The 20,782-nt window shown below is 45.8% G+C and overlaps 1 protein-coding gene across 2 annotated transcripts in view; it reads right to left on the minus strand.

Annotated features, from left to right (window-relative positions):
- Positions 1-14,196: 14,196 nt before the first annotated feature.
- The window catches only part of LOC106609566 (apoptotic protease-activating factor 1), a 70,115-nt gene continuing 63,529 nt past the window's right edge, over positions 14,197-20,782 (minus strand). For both annotated transcript variants that reach the window (XM_014208509.2, XM_014208511.2), the window contains exon 27: positions 14,197-15,897. In XM_014208509.2, the coding sequence (XP_014063984.1) occupies positions 15,751-15,897 (147 nt within the window). In that variant the 3' untranslated portion in view covers positions 14,197-15,750. The remainder of the gene's footprint in view (positions 15,898-20,782) is intronic.

Raw genomic sequence — 20,782 nt, forward strand, 5'->3', positions numbered from 1 at the left:
TCCACAAGAAACCCAGACCACCAACTCCCCCAGAACCCCAGACTCAGACCACCAACTCCCCCAGAACCCCAGACCACCAACTCCCCCAGAACCCCAGACTCAGACCACCAACTCCCCCAGAACCCCAGACCACCAACTCCCCCAGACTCAGACCACCAACTCCCCCAGAACCCCAGACTCAGACCACCAACTCCCCCAGAACCCCAGACTCAGACCACCAACTCCCCCAGAAACAGACCACCAACTCCCCCAGACCCCAGACTCAGACCACCAACTCCCCCAGAACCCACACTCCCCCAGAAACCCAGACCACCAACTCCCCCAGAAACAGACCCCAACTCCCCAGAACAGACCACCAACTCCCCCAGAAACCCAGACCACCAACTCCCCCAGAAACAGACCACCAACTCCCCCAGAAACAGACCACCAACTCCCCCAGAAACCCAGACTCAGACCACCAACTCCCCCAGAAACAGCAGTCCTGCGCTAGAGACCCATAAAACCAAGGCCATCAACATTTACAGCAAGCTGTTCAAAGGCATCGTGATGGTTCGTTCCACACCATAAACCCCTGCAATGAGTCAGCCACATGCTGCAGTCAATCTGTACCAACAATCTGCACTCAATTGAGATAGCTACTGGGCCATTCTGGGTAAGGTATATGGGTCCATACTACAAGAGGCCAAGGGCAACGATTGGGGCTATAGACTGGCTTCTATGGTTAGTGGTGATTCTGTGATTCTTTCTCCTGCTGTCGATTGGACATCTGCAGTCAATACAGTAATATGGTAGGAAGAAGTAAAGGATAGCGGCTATATAGCTTCTGTCTTCATCACTTTCTGTGTTTATCGTCGATTCTGTCTCCTGAAACGCTTGTGAATAAACATTGTACACTGAGACTTGGAAGCATGGTGGGCAGTAGCTGGCTTCTCTTACCTCAGATGGGGGAAGATATTATGGGCAGGGTGGAGAGTGGCATGGTGTGTGAAATATTTATCTACATCTCTGGAGGAAGCATAGGGAGGGAGGGAGAGGGTTCTCTCTCAGTGACTGCACTTTGCTGTCTGCGCTAGTTTTGTGTAAGAGACATTACTACAGTATGTGTGTTCACAAAGACATTACTGAGAAAAAGGAGAGACAGTGAGGGGAGTGAGATGGGGATAGATAGAGAGATGTAGGGAGAAAAGGAGAGAGAGAAAGAGAGATAGATATACTGTAGAACATCTGGAAGGGTGAAAGAGAAGGACAGGAAAAGACAAGAGACAGACATTCAGTATTTAGGCTATTGAAAGAGAGAGTCAGACAGATGGAGAGAGGGATATCTTCCCTGTGATAGGCGGTGCGACAGGGCCAACGTCCCAGATGGCGTGTGTACCTGGCGGCCATCGACGACTAAACTAGGCAGCTGTTTATGTAATGAGATCTCGCATTCATTCATTCACATTCATTCATTAAAACCTGGAAACAAGGTTCGCTGAATTTACGGACCTCTTCCAACGAATAAACCTTCCGGAAAAACATCACCACACAACATCCTGTGTCCATTTCCAGCATATTCCCTGGAATATTTCCAGCATATCTACAAACCTGGCAACGCGCCACTAATTCACACAAAGGATACAGCGGTGGAGCTTTGTGTACTGGGCAGGTAGAGAGAGAGAACAGGAGAGGATTAGATGTGACAACATTGACAGTCAGGGCAGCCAAAGTGTTTGACGTAATAACAATGTGCTTCATTTGGTAAACTACTGACTGAACACAGTCCAAAACATGTTTCCACTGAGTCATCAACAGCACCTGCTATTTACAGCTACACACAGTAGTTTATTGTAATTAACAAACAATAAAATGCGGAGGAACACACCCGTGCACGTGCACACACATAGGCACACAAGTACTGCATTCATATTACCTCACAATTAGTGACATTAGAATTAAACACGCTCACAGCTTGCCTTAGTTCTTATTGTTTTTGTTCTACCTTGTTATTTTTAGTCAAACATTGTTATTGATTACTGCATTGTTGGGGTTAGAGCTGCAAGAAAGACATGTCACTGTACTTGTGCACCTGACAAAAACTGAACTTGTCTGGAGCCTGGTGTTGTGTGACCTGTTCAGACTGGACCTGCTCTGACTGTGATGAGTGTGCCAAGTCCTCGCAGGATGGTGCTGCCTGGCATACACCCACGCACAGACAGGCACAGACACACACACTGTACACAATCTGGCAGCCAGCCACTCTTTCAGTGGGTAGAGGGGATACACTGAGGTGGGCCAGAACAGAACAGGCCAGAAAACATAACAAATTCATCCCTCCCTCTCTGGCCTGATGTCAACCTTCTGCCCCCAGGAAATGACCCTGACCTGCCTGTCTGCCTCCAGGGCTTCAGAGTCCTGGCTAAGACAAGAACACGCTCTCTGGCTTTACATAATCAAACCAGCGCCTAGGATTGTGCTCACCAAAGCAAGGCCTCCAACCTGGAGTTGGAACATGGTCCCATGGTCGACACCGGGGTCCAGGAATCACAGCAGTGGGACATCCATAGAGATACATCTACAGTTGAAGTCGGAAGTTTACATACACTTAGGTTGGAGTCATTAAAACTCGTTTTTCAATCACTCCACAAATGTGTTGTTAACAAACTATAGTTTTGGCAAGTCGGTTAGGACATCTACTTTGTGCCTGACACAAGTAATCTTTCCAACAGTTGTTTACAGACAGATTATTTCAGGTATAATTCACTGTATCACAATTCCAGTAAGTCAGAAGTTTACATACTAAGTTGACTGTTCCTTTAAACAGCTTGGAAAATTCGAGAAAATGATGTCATGGCTTTAGAAGCTTCTGGTAGGCTAATTGACATAATTTGAGTGAATTGGAGGTGTACCTGTGGATGTATTTCAAGGCTTACCTTTAAACTCAGTGCCTCTTTGCTTGACATCATCGGTAAATCTAAAGAAATCAGCCAAGACCTCCACAAGTCTGGTTCATCCTTGGGAACAATTTCCAAACGCCTGAAGGTACCATGTTCATCTGTACAAACAATAGTACGCAAGTATAAACACCATGGGACCACGCAGCCGTCATACCGCTCAGGAAGGAGACACGTTCTGTCTCCTAGAGATGAATGTACTTTGGTGCGAAAAGTGCAAATCAATCCCAGAACAACAGCAAAGGACCTTGTGGAGATGCTGGAGGAAACAGGTACAAAAGTATCTATATCCACAGTTAAACGAGTCCTATATCGACATAACCTGAAAGGCCATTCAGCAAGGAAGAAGCCACTGCTCCAAAACCGCCACAAAAAAGCCAGACTACCGTTTGCAACTGCACATGGCGACAAAGATCATACTTTTTGGAGAAATGTCCTCTGGTCTGATGAAACAAAAATAGAAGTGTTTGGCCATAATGACCATCGTTATGTTTGGAGGAAAAAGGGGGAGGCTTCTAAGCCGAGGAACACCATCCCAACCATGCGAGCAAGGAGGCCTACAAACCTGACTCAGTTACACCAGCTCTGTCAGGAGGAATGGGCCAAAATTCACCCAACTTATTGTGGGAAGCTTGTGGAAGGCTACCTGAAATTTAAAGGCAACGCTACTAAATACTAATTGAGTGTATGTAAACTTCTGACCCACTGGGAATGTGATGAAATAAATAAAAGCTGAAATAAATCACTCTCTACAATTATTCTGACATTTCACATTCTTAAAATAAAGTGGTGATCCTAACTGACAAAAGACAGGGAATTTTTACTAGGATTAAATGTCAGGAATTGTGAAAAATTGAGTTTAAATGTATTTGGCTAAGGTGTATGTAAACTTCAGACTTCAACTGGATGTGTTCTACCTGCTTAAGGTCATGTGAGCTCGGGTGTAAGTCCGTTTCTCTGTTTCTGTATTGGTCAAGATGGCGTTGCCTGGCCAGACGACAATTGTGTGGTTTGAATACCCGTATACAGAGACAGCCAGGCACTTAGTAACGCTCAACACACCAATTCAGGAAGTAGAGGAACATGTAACTATAGAGAACTAATAGAGACATCCCTCATAAGCGCTTCAGTAGACAAGACCTGCTATGACAGATCTCTAAGCCCAGTCAGATTAGTATTGCAAGAAGCTGTTCTGAACTCCTCAACAGTCACATTAGAGAGGAAAGACCACAGCAGGCGAAGCTGCTTATGTCTCCCTCCACTGTAAGACAGCAAAAATAGTTTGGACGTATAGTTCCATTTCCATTCTACTGATCCACACTTGAAATTCACGGCATTCGTTCCTACCTACAGGGACTTCAGAAGTGCATTTAATAAGAGGGAGAATCAACAGCATGAAGTTAAGTTGGTACTAAACTTGTATTGTAAGCATGGACTCACAACTAGTTATATGCAGCAGTAGGCTACTATAGCAGTGGCTGAATGAAGAGTGGATTTCCAGTATAGGAATACTGGTCATGATGCAACATGTTTGCTGAGAGACAGTATTGCATTGGAGGTTGAAAGGATGCTGTGTGGTCAAAGTAAGTGGGTAGTGGATCTCTCAGCACACTTGGAAAATGGTTGTGGATCAAATCCGGCTTTGAAGTCATGAAAGTTAAATGAATAATTAATCCCCCCCAAAAATGAGTAACAAACATTTGACATTAAAATGAAGTCCAAGAAAGACCCTGAAAATCACACTGCTCTAACCATGAGACGTTACAAACAAATCACATCACACATACTACAAAACCAACAGGGAAACAGATTTCAGCTGTGCCGCCAATCACTGACCTAGTGTCATAGGATACTTCAATCCTCTAATGGTTAAGGTTCATATTGGGAGTTATTTAATCTGACCTAGTGTCAGAGGATTCTTCATCCCTCTAATGGTTAAGGTTCATATTGGGAGTTATTTAATCTGACCTAGTGTCAGATGATTCTTCATCCCTGTAATGGTTAAGGTTCATATTGGGAGTTATTTAATCTGACCTAGTGTCAGATGATTCTTCATCCCTCTAATGGTTAAGGTTCATATTGGGAGTTATTTAATCTGACCTAGTGTCAGATGATTCTTCATCCCTGTAATGGTTAAGGTTCAGATTGGGAGTTATTTAATCTGACCTAGTGTCAGATGATTCTTCATCCCTCTAATGGTTAAGGTTCAGATTGGGAGATATTTAATCTGATCCTAGATCTGTGGATAGGGGCAACTTCTCTCCAGAGCAATCACACTATCTTTTGTCTACAAATCACACAGAGTGGAAACACATTTAGAGACCTCAACCTCTAACTCATAGGCGTATAGTAGGCTAGCCTATATGTATATCTAATATCATATTGATGACCTCTAACTCATAGGCGTATAGTAGGCTAGCCTATATGTATATCTAATATCATATTGATGACATCATTTCCCACACTTTTCCCTTGAGCAAGGAACATAGGCCCCTAAATTGCTCATTGGGCACTGCCCTCTGCTCCAGCCTCGCAAACCTAATATGTGTGTGTGTGTGTGTGTGTGTGTGTATCGGGGTGGGGGTTGGATAAAAAAAAACAGACACATGGTGAAACCATTCCTTCCTTCCTTCCTTCCTTCCTTCCTTCCTTCCTTCCTTCCTTCCTTCCTTCCAATGAGACAAACCAAGTCTCTCCTCTGAGAGAACTTATGACAATGTACACTGCCTTTTCATAGCATGTCTAACTCAATCTATTGAAATTGGAGATTGAGGGAGTTCCCCATTCCACCCTGTAATGTTTGAATTGATATTGACTGGCCCTTTGTACAATCAAGTGTATTTATAAAGCCCTTTTTACTTCAGCAGATGTCACAAAGTGCTATACAGAAACCCAGCCTAAAACCCCAAACAGCAAGCAATTCCTATCTAGAGGGGCAAAAGCAGGATCCGCATTTTAACAATCCTTCTACTAGCTTTAGGGGACTTTACTTGTAACATAATGTGACGTATGAGTCATATTAAATCTATGGGCTTGAGATGTGGCTGGAGAGAAAGAAAATATATAAAAACTGTTAAACTCTCTTAAAGAGATTTACAGAAGCAAACATTAACTCACCGCCCCAACCTTATAATCAGATCACCATAGCAACACAACGTGCCATATCTAGGCCATAACACTCTTAAAAAAGCGGTCGACTATCAATCTGAAAATAGGGCTTTAAAGCTTGTGTTGAATTTTGTGGCTTCTACTTTACCAGTCACGATTAGACAAATCTTGTTCTTGGGTACAAAACAGATTAAGAGACAGGTTGTTCTGGTTTGAGTGACTGTGTGTTTGTGTGCGTGTGTGTTTGTGTGCGTGTGTGTTTGTGTGCGTGTGTGTTTGTGTGCGTGTGTGCGTGTGTGCTTGTGTGCGTGTGTGCGTGTGTGCGTGTGTGCGTGTAGGTATTATCTGGAAGAAGCAGCCTCAACTTCCGTCCGTCGTCTCACAGCCAAAACTGTGCTGCTTGCTGGGAGGATTAACATCCCAGAATCCACCTGGACAGGGAGAGAGAGATTCATCCACCACTAGCCAGATAAAAAGCCTTATCCTTGTATTTTCTCACACATATCCTTACTTTTCTTCTCTGTTTGGAAAGCCATCAAATCAAATTTTAATTTGTTACATGCGCCGAATACAACAGGTGTAGACCTTACCGTGAAATGCTGAATACAACAGGTGTAGACCGTACTGTGAAATGCTGAATACAACAGGTGTAGACCTTACCGTGAAATGCTTACTTACAAGCCCTTAAAACAATACAGTTAAGAAAAAGAGCAGCAGTAAAATAACAATAGCGAGGCTATATACAGGGGGGTACCGGTACAGAGTCAGTCAAGGTAATTGAGGTAATATGTACATGTAGATAGAGTTATTAAAGTGACTATGGATAGATAATAACAGAGAATAGCAGCAGCATGAAGAAGGGGGGGGGGGGCAATGCAAATAGTCTGAGTAGCCATTTGATTAGATGTTCAGGAGTCTTATGGCTTGGGGGTAGAAGCTGTTTAGAAGCCTCTTGGACCTAGACTTGGCGCTCCGGTATCGCTTGCCGTGCTGTAGCAGAGAGAACAGTCTATGACTAGAGTTTTTGTGGTGTCCTTTCACCCATATGAAAGCTGCAAGACAAGTGATCAATCACTAATTGATTGAGACCTGGACTGGCAGGTGTGTGCACTTGCCAATCAGTGGCATTGTGTCCACATATTTAGGGAGTAAATGCTGGGGTTTCGGGGTCACTTTCCTCCACAACCAGATTGGTAGAGGGGGCAGACATATCAGCTTGCCCCACCCCCTCTATAACCCTGATCTGTAGGTCCACTTTGTGTGTTACTGGTTCTGACATCATGCTGGGTTAGCTATAACCAGGTGAGGCACGAGTGACTGGAGCACCTGCTCTCTCTGGGCCCTTCTCATTTCAGTCTATACTCCCTACCTACCTTCCCTTGTCTCCTACCCTCTTCGAAGTGTACAGATCTGAATGGACTGTGTAGGATGTGATAGCAAGATCTACTTAACTATATTGAGGTTTTAATATCCCTTTATTATCCGGTTACTTCAGATCGGCACAGAGTGAATGGTTAGGTGGCTAAGGGACGGGGGTAGGGAGTGGAATGGAACTTGACCCATGCGATCGTGGTCTGGACCGAAGCCCGATCCCTCGCTCGACATGGGGGAGAAATAAAGGCAGAGGGGCAGCAGCGTGGACAGCTGACAGGAACCAATACTCGGCCAAGGTCAGGGGAGGGAGAAATGGGGCGCGCAGGGGCTCAGAGGTCTGACAGGAAGCAGTGGTCAGCAGGTGGGAGAGGGTTAATGTGGCGACTGTGCTGCGATGTGGCAGGAACCACTTTCCTGGCAGGGTCAGTGGAGGGGGGAGTGTAAGTCAGGTAACACAGCCACACTGCCAGACAGTGAGATCTACAACCCCGGGGCCATGTACTGTTATATCACTGTTACACACACAAACTGACCCCATCATTGTTTTTCACCACACATACAGTATATAGATGCACTCACTCACACTTCCTATGCAGGATAAGTATGATAAGTATGACAGACAGCTGCTTGGCCAGAGGTCTCAATGGTGGAGGAACCAATCAATATTGCATAACCTACAGTTCACCGTCCCCCCAGCACCCTCTGTGTGTGTGTGTGTGTTGTGTGTGTTGTGTGTGTGTCTGTCTGTGCCCACAAATATCCTCACGCACATTAGTGAACAACCCCCTGGCTGAAAAATATAAAACACTTGAAAAATGCATGAGGGAAGATAATGAAAAGAAAGAAAATAAAACAGAAAATAAAAGTATTGAGGACAGTAGACATCAGACTGGAGACAGTAGAGGAGACAGCAGGCAGCAGAGAGGAGACAGGAGACAGCAGGCAGCAGAGAGGAGACAGCAGGCAACAGAGAGGAGACAGGAGACAGCAGGCAGCACAGAGGAGACAGGAGACAGCAGAGAGGAGACAGCAGGCAGCACAGAGGAGACAGGAGACAGCAGGCAGCAGAGGAGACAGGAGACAGCAGGCAGCAGAGAGGAGACAGGAGACAGCAGAGAGGAGACAGGAGACAGCACAGAGGAGACAGGAGACAGCAGGCAGCAGAGAGGAGACAGGAGACAGCACAGAGGAGACAGAAGACAGCAGGCAGCAGAGAGGAGACAGGAGACAGGAGACAGCACAGAGGAGACAGAAGACTGAAATCTTCCAGCCCAGCCTTCCCAAAAGGTTTCTGGGAAAACAACTAGGGAGGTCTAAAAATGTGCCTGATGCATTAGCCAAGACCTAGATCCATCATAATTAAAGTATTGCGCAGACAGAACCCAGGGGGTTCACATGTCTTGAATGAAATCTTCCAGCCCAGCCCTCCCAAAGGCTTCTGGGGAAAACAAGTCTCCAGTTGGGGCCTTCCACTTTTACACTGGAACTAGGGAGGTCTAGAAATGTGCCTGACGCATTAGCCAAGACCTAGATCCATCATTGTGAATGCTAACTAAGCTAACTAGGCCAGTAAATCAGAAAAATAAATGACCTGTGTTTGAGATGGGACGTATAGCTCTGGATCGCATTTATTATAGCGCATCGTAGCAAAACGTTTTGCAACGGAAAATGAAAATTAGCGTTTCGATTGAGGTTAAGATAGTCCCTCCTTGTTTCAGTATGGCTTCTTGCTTTAATGCCTAATGAATAATACCTTTGTCAAGTCTCTTAGCCCTTAAAGACCCAGCCTCAGTTTCCTTCTGTGAGCGAACGCAAAGCCTTTCAGCTGGTTTTAATTAACTCAACCAGAGACAATGATTAATTCAAATGAGTGCAAAGACTTTTTACTGAGGATACTGACAAAGACTGGAGAACTTCACACTGGTCCCAGGACGAAGGGATTTTAGTACAGACACAGAAGTAGGTCTACCACACACACACACACACACACACACACACACACACACACACACCACCTCCATAAGGTGGTACAAACTCTGAGACCCTCTCTATTTTAACAATGTCCAAACAAACCAATTGAAAGCGGGCTTTGGTTGTTCAATCCAGATGAAATATGTGTTCAGTGGTTATAGGTTTCAACCATCAGTATCCATCACCCATCATAACCATTCCCAGATCCACAGCATTTACCGGTTGGGCTTTGACACACAGAGGGATACAGAGAGAGAGGAAGCATGGTGAGACAGGCAGCGTGGTATAAGGAGACAGGCAGCGTGGTATAAGGAGAGAGGCAGCGTGGTATAAGGAGACAGGCAGCGTGGTATAAGGAGACAGGCAGCGTGGTATAAGGAGACAAGCAGCGTGGTATAAGGAGACAGGCAGCGTGGTATAAGGAGACAGGCAGCGTGGTATAAGGAGACAGGCAGCGTGGTATAAGGAGACGGGCAGCGTGGTATAAGGAGACGGGCAGCGTGGTATAAGGAGACAAGCAGCGTGGTATAAGGAGACAGGCAGCGTGGTATAAGGAGACAGGCAGCGTGGTATAAGGAGAGAGGTAGCGTGGTATAAGGAGACAGGCAGCGTGGTATAAGGAGACGGGCAGCGTGGTATAAGGAGACAGGCAGCGTGGTATAAGGAGACAGGCAGCGTGGTATAAGGAGACAGGCAGCGTGGTATAAGGAGAGAGGCAGCGTGGTATAATGAGAGAGGCAGCGTGGTATAAGGAGACAGGCAGCGTGGTATAAGGAGACAGGCAGCGTGGTTTAAGGAGACAGGCAGCGTGGTATAAGGAGACAGGCAGCGTGGTATAAGGAGACAGGCAGCGTGGTATAAGGAGACAGGCAGCGTGGTATAAGGAGACAGGCAGCGTGGTATAAGGAGACGGGCAGCGTGGTATAAGGAGACAGGCAGCGTGGTATAAGGAGAGAGGCAGCGTGGTATAAGGAGACAGGCAGCGTGGTATAAGGAGACAGGCAGCGTGGTATAAAGAGACAAGCAGCGTGGTATAAGGAGACGGGCAGCGTGGTATAAGGAGACAGGCAGCGTGGTATAAGGAGACAGGCAGCGTGGTATAAGGAGACAGGCAGCGTGGTATAAGGAGACAGGCAGCGTGGGATAAGGAGACAGGCAGCGTGGTATAAGGAGACAGGCAGCGTGGTATAAGGAGAGAGGCAGCGTGGTATAAGGAGACGGGCAGCGTGGTATAAGGAGAGGGGCAGCGTGGTATAAGGAGACAGGCAGCGTGGGATAAGGAGACAGGCAGCGTGGGATAAGGAGACAGGCAGCGTGGGATAAGGAGACAGGCAGCGTGGGATAAGGAGACAGGCAGCGTGGGATAAGGAGAGAGGCAGCGTGGTATAAGGAGACAGGCAGCGTGGTATAAGGAGACAGGCAGAGGGGTATAAGGAGACAGGCAGCGTGGTATAAGGAGACAGGCAGCGTGGTATAAGGAGACAGGCAGCGTGGTATAAGGAGACAGGCAGAGGGGTATAAGGAGAGAGGCAGCGTGGTATAAGGAGACAGGCAGCGTGGTATAAGTAGAGAGGCAGCGTGGTATGAGGAGACAGGCAGCGTGGTATAAGGAGACAGGCAGCGTGGTATAAGGAGACAGGCAGCGTGGTATAAGGAGACAGGCAGCGTGGTATAAGGAGACAGGCAGCGTGGTATAAGGAGACAGGCAGCGTGGTATAAGGAGACAGGCAGCGTGGTATAAGGAGAGAAGCAGCGTGGTATAAGGAGACGGGCAGCGTGGTATAAGGAGAGGGGCAGCGTGGTATAAGGAGACGGGCAGCGTGGTATAAGGAGACAGGCAGCGTGGTATAAGGAGAGAGGCAGCGTGGTATAAGGAGACAGGCAGCGTGGTATAAGGAGACAGGCAGCGTGGTATAAGTAGACAGGCAGCGTGGTATAAGGAGACAGGCAGCGTGGGATAAGGAGACAGGCAGCGTGGGATAAGGAGAGAGGCAGCGTGGTATAAGGAGACAGGCAGCGTGGTATAAGGAGACAGGCAGCGTGGTATAAGGAGACAGGCAGCGTGGTATAAGTAGAGAGGCAGCGTGGTATGAGGAGACGGGCAGCGTGGTATAAGGAGACGGGCAGCGTGGTATAAGGAGACGGGCAGCGTGGTATAAGGAGACGGGCAGCGTGGTATAAGGAGACGGGCAGCGTGGTATAAGGAGACGGGCAGCGTGGTATAAGGACACAGGCAGCGTGGTATAAGTAGAGAGGCAGCGTGGTATGAGGAGACAGGCAGCGTGGTATAAGGAGACGGGCAGCGTGGTATAAGGAGACGGGCAGCGTGGTATAAGGAGACGGGCAGCGTGGTATAAGGAGAGGGGCAGCGTGGTATAAGGAGAGGGGCAGCGTGGTATAAGGAGACGGGCAGCGTGGTATAAGGAGACGGGCAGCGTGGTATAAGGAGACGGGCAGCGTGGTATAAGGAGACAGGCAGCGTGGTATAAGGAGACAGGCAGCGTGGTATAAGGAGAGAGGCAGCGTGGTATAAGGAGACGGGCAGCGTGGTATAAGGAGACAGGCAGCGTGGTATAAGTAGACAGGCAGCGTGGTATAAGGAGACAGGCAGCGTGGGATAAGGAGACAGGCAGCGTGGTATAAGGAGACAGGCAGCGTGGTATAAGGAGACAGGCAGCGTGGTATAAGGAGACAGGCAGCGTGGTATAAGGAGACAGGCAGCGTGGTATAAGGAGACAGGCAGCGTGGTATAAGGAGACAGGCAGCGTGGTATAAGGAGACAGGCAGCGCGGTATAAGGAGACAGGCAGGGTGGTATAAGGACACAGGCAGCGTGGTATAAGGACACAGGCAGCGTGGTATAAGGAGACAGGCAGCGTGGTATAAGGAGACAGGCAGCGTGGTATAAGGAGACGGGCAGCGTGGTATAAGGAGACGGGCAGCGTGGTATAAGGAGACGGGCAGCGTGGTATAAGGAGACAGGCAGAGGGGTATGTTGGGCTTGTCGGCCCCATCAGCGGTCTGTCAGAAGGATGTTTCAGGAGCAGACGGAGCGTGACCAACGTTGTGTCAGCAGCTAGCGAACCCAGCACTCCATCCCTGGAGGAGACAACACTGACAGCCATGCAGCCTCTACAGTCAGCAGCATCTCCTCTCTGACACACTGACACACACACACACACACACACACACACACACACACACACACAATATGGCTAGTCTACACATCATCATCGTAGTTGAACATCTTTTGCATTTTTCTTTCAAACTGCTTCAGATCTAACTTCTCTTATCCATTAAACACAAACATAAACGCAACATGCAACAATTTCAAAGATTTGACTGAGTTACAGTTTATGTAATGAAATCAGTCAATTGAAATAAATTAATTAGACCCTAGTCTATGGATTTCACATGACTGGGAATACAGATATGCATCTGTTGGTCACAGATACCTTTAAAAAATCAGTAGGGGCGTAGATCAGAAAACCAGTCAGTATCTGGTGTGACCACCATTTGCCTCATGCAGCGCAACACATCTCCTTCACATAGAGTTGATCAGGGTGTTAATTGTGGCCTGTGAAATGTTGTCCCACTCCTCTTAACAGCTGTGCAAAGTTGCTGGATATTGGCGGGAACTGGAACACACTGTCGTACACATTGATCCAGAGCATCCTAAAAATGCATCATGGGTGACATGTCTGGTGAGTATGGAAGAACTGGGACATTTTCAGCTTCCAGTTATTGTGTACAGATCCTTGCGATGTGGCGTGCATTATCATGCTGAAACATGAGGTGATGGCGGCGGATGAATGGCACGACAATGGGCCTCAGGATCTCGTCACGTCTCTTTGTGTATTCAAATTGCCATCGATAAAATGCAATTGTGTTTGTTGTACGTAGCTTATGCCTGCTCATACCATAACCCCACCTCCACCATGGGGCACTCTGTTCACAATGTTGACATGAGCAAACTGCTCGGCCACACAACGCCATACAAGCTGCCGTCTGCCCGATACAGTGGAAACCAGGATTAATCCATGAAGAGCACACTTCTCCAGCGTGCCAGGGGTCATCGAAGGTGAGCATTTGCCCACTGAAGTCAGTTACGAAGCTGAACTGCAGTCAGGTCATGACCCTGGTGAGGATGACGAACACGCAGATGAGCTTCCCTGAGACGGTTTCTGACCGTTTGTGCAGAAATTCTTCAGTTGTGCAAACCCACAGTTTCATCAGCTGTCCGGGTGGCTGGTCTCAGACGATCCTGCAGGTGAAGAAGCCGGATGTGGAGGTCCTGGGCTGTCGTGATGGTTACACGTGGTCTGCGGTTGTGAGGCCGGTTGGAAGTACTGCCAAATTCTCTAAAACAACGTTGGAGGCAGCTCATGGTATGGAAATGAACATCCAATTCTCTGGCAACAGCTCTGGTGGACATTCCTGTAGTCAGCATGCCAATTGCACGCTCTCACAACACAATGCCAAAGATGTCTCAAGTTTTATGACAAAACTGCACATTTTAGAATAGCCTTATATGTAATGATTATGCTGCTTAATCAGCTTCTTGATATGCCACAGCTGTCAGGTGGATGGATCATCTGCTCACTAAAAAGGATTTAAACAAATTTGTTAAAGAAATAAGCTTTTTGTGCGTCTGGAAAATTTCAGGAATGTTTTATTTCAGCTCATGAAACATGGGACCAACACTTTACATGTTGCGTTTTTTGTTCAGTGTAGATCAAATACTACCCTATGCTCTGGACAGTGAACATCAAATGATTTAATGATAAAATAAGAGGAGTATGTAAGCCACCTGCTGTCATAGAATGTTTTATTCTCTAAGGTATTATAAATTACACGCCACACACAAGCACATTACCATAACAGTATTCATGTCCTGAGATCACCTCAAGACTTCACAGATTTGATTGACAGGGAGAGACCTCCTCTGATGATTGACTTGCACACTGAGTTTAAAGCACCAATAGGTCAAATGTTCTGACATCAAAAACAAGGCCCAGATTGAATACTTTGAAAACACATCCTTCCTTTCAATAATCACAGATTTTAAATGACTCTGGATTGTCAGCCATGCAGTGGAAGCAATCGGTCAGCTATTCAATAGCGTCAGATCAGAGATGAAGTCAAGCAATGACGGAAGGAAGGAAGCAAGGAAGGAAGGACGCATTGTCAAAGTATTGGAACAAGGCCATGTCCTTGATACAGACCACAAGAGAAAAATCATAGCGCCTTCCTACAAAGCTCACTAGAGCGTGGTTCAGTAGTAATAAGAAAAGAAAATGTATGAAAGCAAGATATATACAATAAAAAAGGACTTGTACAAAAAAAAATAACTGTCCTAAACAGTATTGAACTTGATAGTAAACAGTCGACAGATGCTATTCTGACAAAGTGGTAGGGAGGCTTCCTCATACTGCGGACTCCATCTTTAAGGCTTTAGTTAGTCCAAATACACAGGTTTAGACCTTTACATTTTTACATTTTAGTCAACAGACTCTCTTATCCAGAGCGACTTACAAGAGCAAATTATGGTTAAGTGCATTGCTGAAGGGCCTAGAGAGATTTTTCACATTGTCGGCTAAGAGATTCGAACCAGCAACCTTTAGGTTACTGGCCCAACGCTCTTAATCGCTAGGCTCCCTGCCACCCAAACTTTACAGGGGAAAATGCATGTACTTTGTTTAAGACGACAGCACACACTCATGACCATTTGCAGAGTGCCACGACAACAAAGCAAAATACTCATTGGGCACTTAGAAATACAAAACCAATTCCCTGTGTTTGACAACATCACTGTAGAATCACAACAGATAATGCTGGTGCATTTCATTATAGCATAGATTTTCCTAGTTAAAAAGAGCATAGAAAAATCTTTCCATATTGCATGCAATTTACCCCAGTGCAGTAAGAATCAAATGCATTTTGTCTATGGTCCCCTGAAAAGCATAATAGTTTATTTTGTCAGGATATGAATTTTGTTGTGATTGTTTTGACTGTTATGGCATGCAGGAGAAGGCAGAGCAGGAGAAATGATGTATTTCTTCCTTTAGCAGATCTCCTGTTCGTCACCTCCTCTGATCTGAGAGCGCAGGCTAAAGCAACATGGCAGACGACTAACGGACTTTGGCTCTCACCTGTCTGGCTCTTTCAGATCAATGCAAGGAGAGGAGACGAGAACTATTTTCATTATTGAGCTACGCCCCCTTTAGACTAATGAGCTATAAGGAAGCCCCTTTAGACTAATGAGCTATAAGGAAGCCACTTTAGACTAATGAGCTATAAGGAAGCCACTTTAGACTAATGAGCTATAAGGAAGCCACTTTAGACTAATGAGCTATGCCTGCCTCTCATTCCACCTTCTTCAGGATGTAGAGGATTCCGATATTGTCGATGGTGACGAAGGTGGAGAAGTCAGGTGACACATGGATCCTTTTCAGATTGGCTCCTGTCGGGTAGAAGGTCTGGAGGGCCTCCCCTTTCTCCACATTCCACCACTATGAGGGAGAGCGAGAGAGAGAGCAGGGGCAAGAGAGGGAGAGTGAGAGAGAACGAGAGAGGGTGAGAGAGACAGAGAGAGTTATCAGTTTAAGTGTGTCTCTAAGCTCCTACCACTGATGTACAGTACCCTGTAAGAGCCCTTCTGATAAAGAGATCAGTGATGCAGTTTGGTCTTGTCAGCCACACACACACACACGGTTTTGCTAACCGATTCTGTTTAATGTGACCTGCTAAGCTGTAATTTTTTCATTGAAGTTCCACCTCTCAGAATCCACTATCAAAGACACCAAGTCAATCGTATCAAGTGTGCGTGCGTGATGTGTCTCAAACGAAGACATGCCAATCTTCCACATTTCCCAGAATAATATTCACTTCAAGCTCTTTTATCAAGCCAATGAAAACAGACAGTATCATCACACCACTTATCTCCCTGCAGAACATATTTCCACTTCCTCAATTCCATTAGTGGAAGGGAGAAACCTAGCAGCTTCTAAGACCCAGCTGTTATTGTGGGTCTGAGGAAAAACCAGGCCAAGTCTGACTGTAAGACCCAGCTGTTATTGTGGGTCTGAGGAAAAACCAGGCCAAGTCTGACTGTAAGACCCAGCTGTTATTGTGGGTCTGAGGAAAAACCAGGCCAAGTCTGACTGTAAGACCCAGCTGTTATTGTGGGTCTGAGGAAAAACCAGGCCAAGTCAGACTGTAAGACCCAGCTGTTATTGTGGGTCTGAGGAAAAACCAGGCCAAGTCAGACTGTAAGACCCAGCTGTTATTGTGGGTCTGAGGAAAAACCAGGCCAAGTCAGACTGTAAGACCCAGCTGTTATTGTGGGTCTGAGGAAAAACCAGGACAAGTCTGACTGTAAGACCCAGCTGTTATTGTGGGTCTGAGGAAAAACCAGGACAAGTCTGACTGTAAGACCCAGCTGTTATTGTGGGTCTGAGGAAAAACCAGGACAAGTCTGACTGTAAGACCCAGCTGTTATTGTGGGTCTGAGGAAAAACCAAGACAAGTCTGTCTCCGAGAGAGGGTGTGCAGCATCAACTGTTGCAGTATTAGTAGTTGTATCCTTGTACCATCGTACTCAAGTACACACAGACACACACACACAGACACATGTACGCAAGCACAAACACACCACAGACACAGAAATATGAATGAATCATACAAACTCCTCAAACACACATTCTCCATTCCCCTGCAAGTACAGCTTGTAAATGAGACTCCTGTTGTGTGTTTGAGGAGTTTGTATCATTCATTAATATTTGTGTGTGTGGTGTGTCTGACTGTCTGCCACTCTGTACCCCCCCCCCATCTCTAGTCTATGAGTGTGAGGCCCATGCTGTGTAATGGCTCTGTCTGTTCACTACAAACCTCTGCAGGAGTTTAGGCCACGGTCGGTGGAATACCAACACCACTGTGTGTGCAGCGTATGCAGTGGGCTACAGTGAAGTGGGGTGACTGACCTCCATAGGGCCTCAAGCTGACTATTCTAAATCTATGAAGACTGAGGAATGGAGGGTCTCATTAAAACAAATAGGAGGAACAACAGGATGTCTGTTTTGACTTAATGAGGTATGCTTCTGTGGAGAAGAGAGGGAGAGATGGAGGGCAGGAGAGATAGAGAAGGTCCGGTAGGTGATTCCCTTTCAGATCCCTGTGTGTCTCACACACACACACACACACACACACACACACACACACACACACACACACACACACACACACACACACACACACACACACACACACACACACACACACACACAGCGGTTACATAACCATGCAACACAAGACAAAGGTCTTCAATATTTAACACCACTAAGATGTCTCTCTCTGTTGCTAAATTAATGTCTTTCTCTCCATCTCTCATTTTATTCTCTCTCCCCTCCTTTCTTTCACACTCCCTCCATTTCCAGAGGAGAGATAGACAGTGAGGCGAGTTAATAATTAATCATCCTGTACTGTAGCTGTAAAACTGCTGATTCTAATCCCAGACTGGGCAACACAGATATGGACCCATGGATATAGATAGTTACTGCTTTCAGCAGTGCTCTTAACCCTAGATAACTCGAGGTAGTGCTGCACTTGGAGTGGTGTGTGTGTGTGTCGGTGTGCGTGCGTGCGAGCGTGCGTGCGTCTGTATGCATGCGGCCTGCCTGTTGACAACAGAGAAGGTTTCTGTAGTAACGGATGGATATAAAAAATAAAGTACTATTCTTCCTATTTGACAGCTTCCTGTGATGGAGGAGGTGGTACCCCATACTAAGAGTAGAGAGGGAAGTGTGATTAAGTCTCGAAGGAAAGAAAAACAGCTCCCCTCACACACACTCATGTGCGCACAAAACCTCCTATTCTCTCAAACACTCAATCTCTCTTGTAAATATCCTTTGATCGAAAGACAACCAGCAAGGGATTAGAATAAAGACAAGACAACCAGCAAGGGATTAGAATAAAGACAAGACAACCAGCAGGGGATTAGAATAAAGACAAGACAACCAGCAAGGGATTAGAATAAAGACAAGACAACCAGCAAGGGATTAGAATAAAGACAAGACAACCAGCAGGGGATTAGAATAAAGACAAGACAACCAGCAGGGGATTAGAATAAAGACAAGACAACCAGCAGGGGATTAGAATAAAGACAAGACAACCAGCAGGGGGTTAGAATAAAGACAAGACAACCAGCAAGGGATTAGAATAAAGACAAGACAACCAGCAAGGGATTAGAATAAAGACAAGACAACCAGCAAGGGATTAGAATAAAGACAAGACAACCAGCAAGGGATTAGAATAAAGACAAGACAACCAGCAAGGGATTAGAATAAAGACAAGACAACCAGCAAGGGATTAGAATAAAGACAAGACAACCAGCAAGGGATTAGAATAAAGACAAGACAACCAGCAAGGGATTAGAATAGACCGAATAAAGAGAATGACAGAGAGGACTTCCCCCCAGATCCTCCAAACTCTAACCCCAGAGAAAGAGAGGAGAAAGAGAGAATGTGGTTCCTGCTAAAGGCGTCAGCATGCTTCAGTTCGGCTGATGCCTAGACGAACACGGCTAGCTGAACCCGGCTAGCTGAACCCGGCTAGCTGAACCCGGCTAGCTGAACCCGGCTAGCTGAACACGGCTAGCTGAACACGGCTAGCTGAACACGGCTAGCTGAACCGAACGAGTGTGCTCGCATACTGCCTTGAAAGACCTATGCTTGAAAAAGGAGGAAAAAGCAGAAATAGTACTGTTTGTCCATTTTGACATGCCGTAGCCAGGATATACTTCCTCAAAATAGTCTGAATTATTACAAGAAATCTGTCATTAATTTTGACGTGTTGCCGAAGAGATCTCAGTCGTGCAATTTTACATCTAAGATGTTTGGTGCAGCATCAATTTTACATCTAGATGTTTGGTGCAGCATCAATTTTACATCTAAGATGTTTGGTGCAGCATCAATTTTACATCTAAGATGTTTGGTGCAGCATCAATTTTACATCTAGATGTTTGGTGCAGCATCAATTTTACATCTAAGATGTTTGGTGCAGCATCAATTTTACATCTAGATGTTTGGTGCAGCATCAATTTTACATCTAAGATGTTTGGTGCAGCATCAATTTTACATCTAAGATGTTTGGTGCAGTATTTTTCAATGAAATAATGTGCTGGGGACAGTGTGTACATGTGGGGTACATGATGCTGGGGAAGACCGGGGCAAGGGAGGGAACGAACTATAGGTACACACAGAAACACACAGACTACAAGAGGAGCCTTATTTGACAAAGGTCTAATGACCACCAAGAGAATACTACAGTACAAGTCATGATGGAATGTGTGTGTGTCCTCTATAGAACAGATGGTGCTGCTGATATGAACACTATTACTGTGCTGCCATTGATTTATGATGGTGTTAGCGAAGCAGAAAGATCCAATGTCCTGGTGTGTGTGTGTGTGTGTGTGTGTGTGTATGTGTGCACATATGTGTACTGTAAGCTGTGTTTTTCTTCATGTGCGTGTGTTTGTAACTTGTGTGTGTGTAATTGTGCCATCTTGAGTTCTCATAAGTTAGAAAACTTTCCAATCCAACAGCACAGCTTGCTGCCCCCTCCTGCCAAGTCTTCTAAAATTAACACTGATGATGATATCCGCATGGATATACTAATATAGAATAACAACCAGTCTAACAGACACACACACTGACTAAATGTGTTAGTATATGTACTGTATGTGTGTCTAGTGAGTATTAGCTTATGGAAGAGTGCATACAGTACACTAGAATGAGCCCGTCTGTGCCAGTATGTGAATATGCAGGCTTGTATACTGAGAGTATGTTTGTGTGCGTCAGTATGTGAATATGCAGGCTTGTATACTGAGAGTATGTTTGTGTGCGTCAGTATGTGAATATGCAGGCTTGTATACTGAGAGTATGTTTGTGTGCGTCAGTATGTGAATATGCAGGCTTGTATACTGAGAGTATGTTTGTGTGCGTCAGTATGTGAATATGCAGGCTTGTATACTGAGAGTATGTTTGTGTGCGTCAGTATGTGAATATGCAGGCTTGTATACTGAGAGTATGTTTGTGTGCGTCAGTATGTGAATATGCAGGCTTGTATACTGAGAGTATGTTTGTGTGCGTCAGTATGTGAATATGCAGGCTTGTATACTGAGAGTATGTTTGTGTGCGTCAGTATGTGAATATGCAGGCTTGTATACTGAGAGTATGTTTGTGTGCGCCAGTATGTGAATATGCAGGCTTGTATACTGAGAGTATGTTTGTGTGCGCCAGTATGTGAATATGCAGGCTTGTATACTGAGAGTATGTTTGTGTGCGTCAGTATGTGAATATGCAGGCTTGTATACTGAGAGTATGTTTGTGTGCGTCAGTA

The sequence above is a fragment of the Salmo salar genome, chromosome ssa07 (genome assembly GCF_905237065.1).
Source record: "Salmo salar chromosome ssa07, Ssal_v3.1, whole genome shotgun sequence".
NCBI classification, from domain to species: Eukaryota; Metazoa; Chordata; class Actinopteri; order Salmoniformes; family Salmonidae; genus Salmo; species Salmo salar.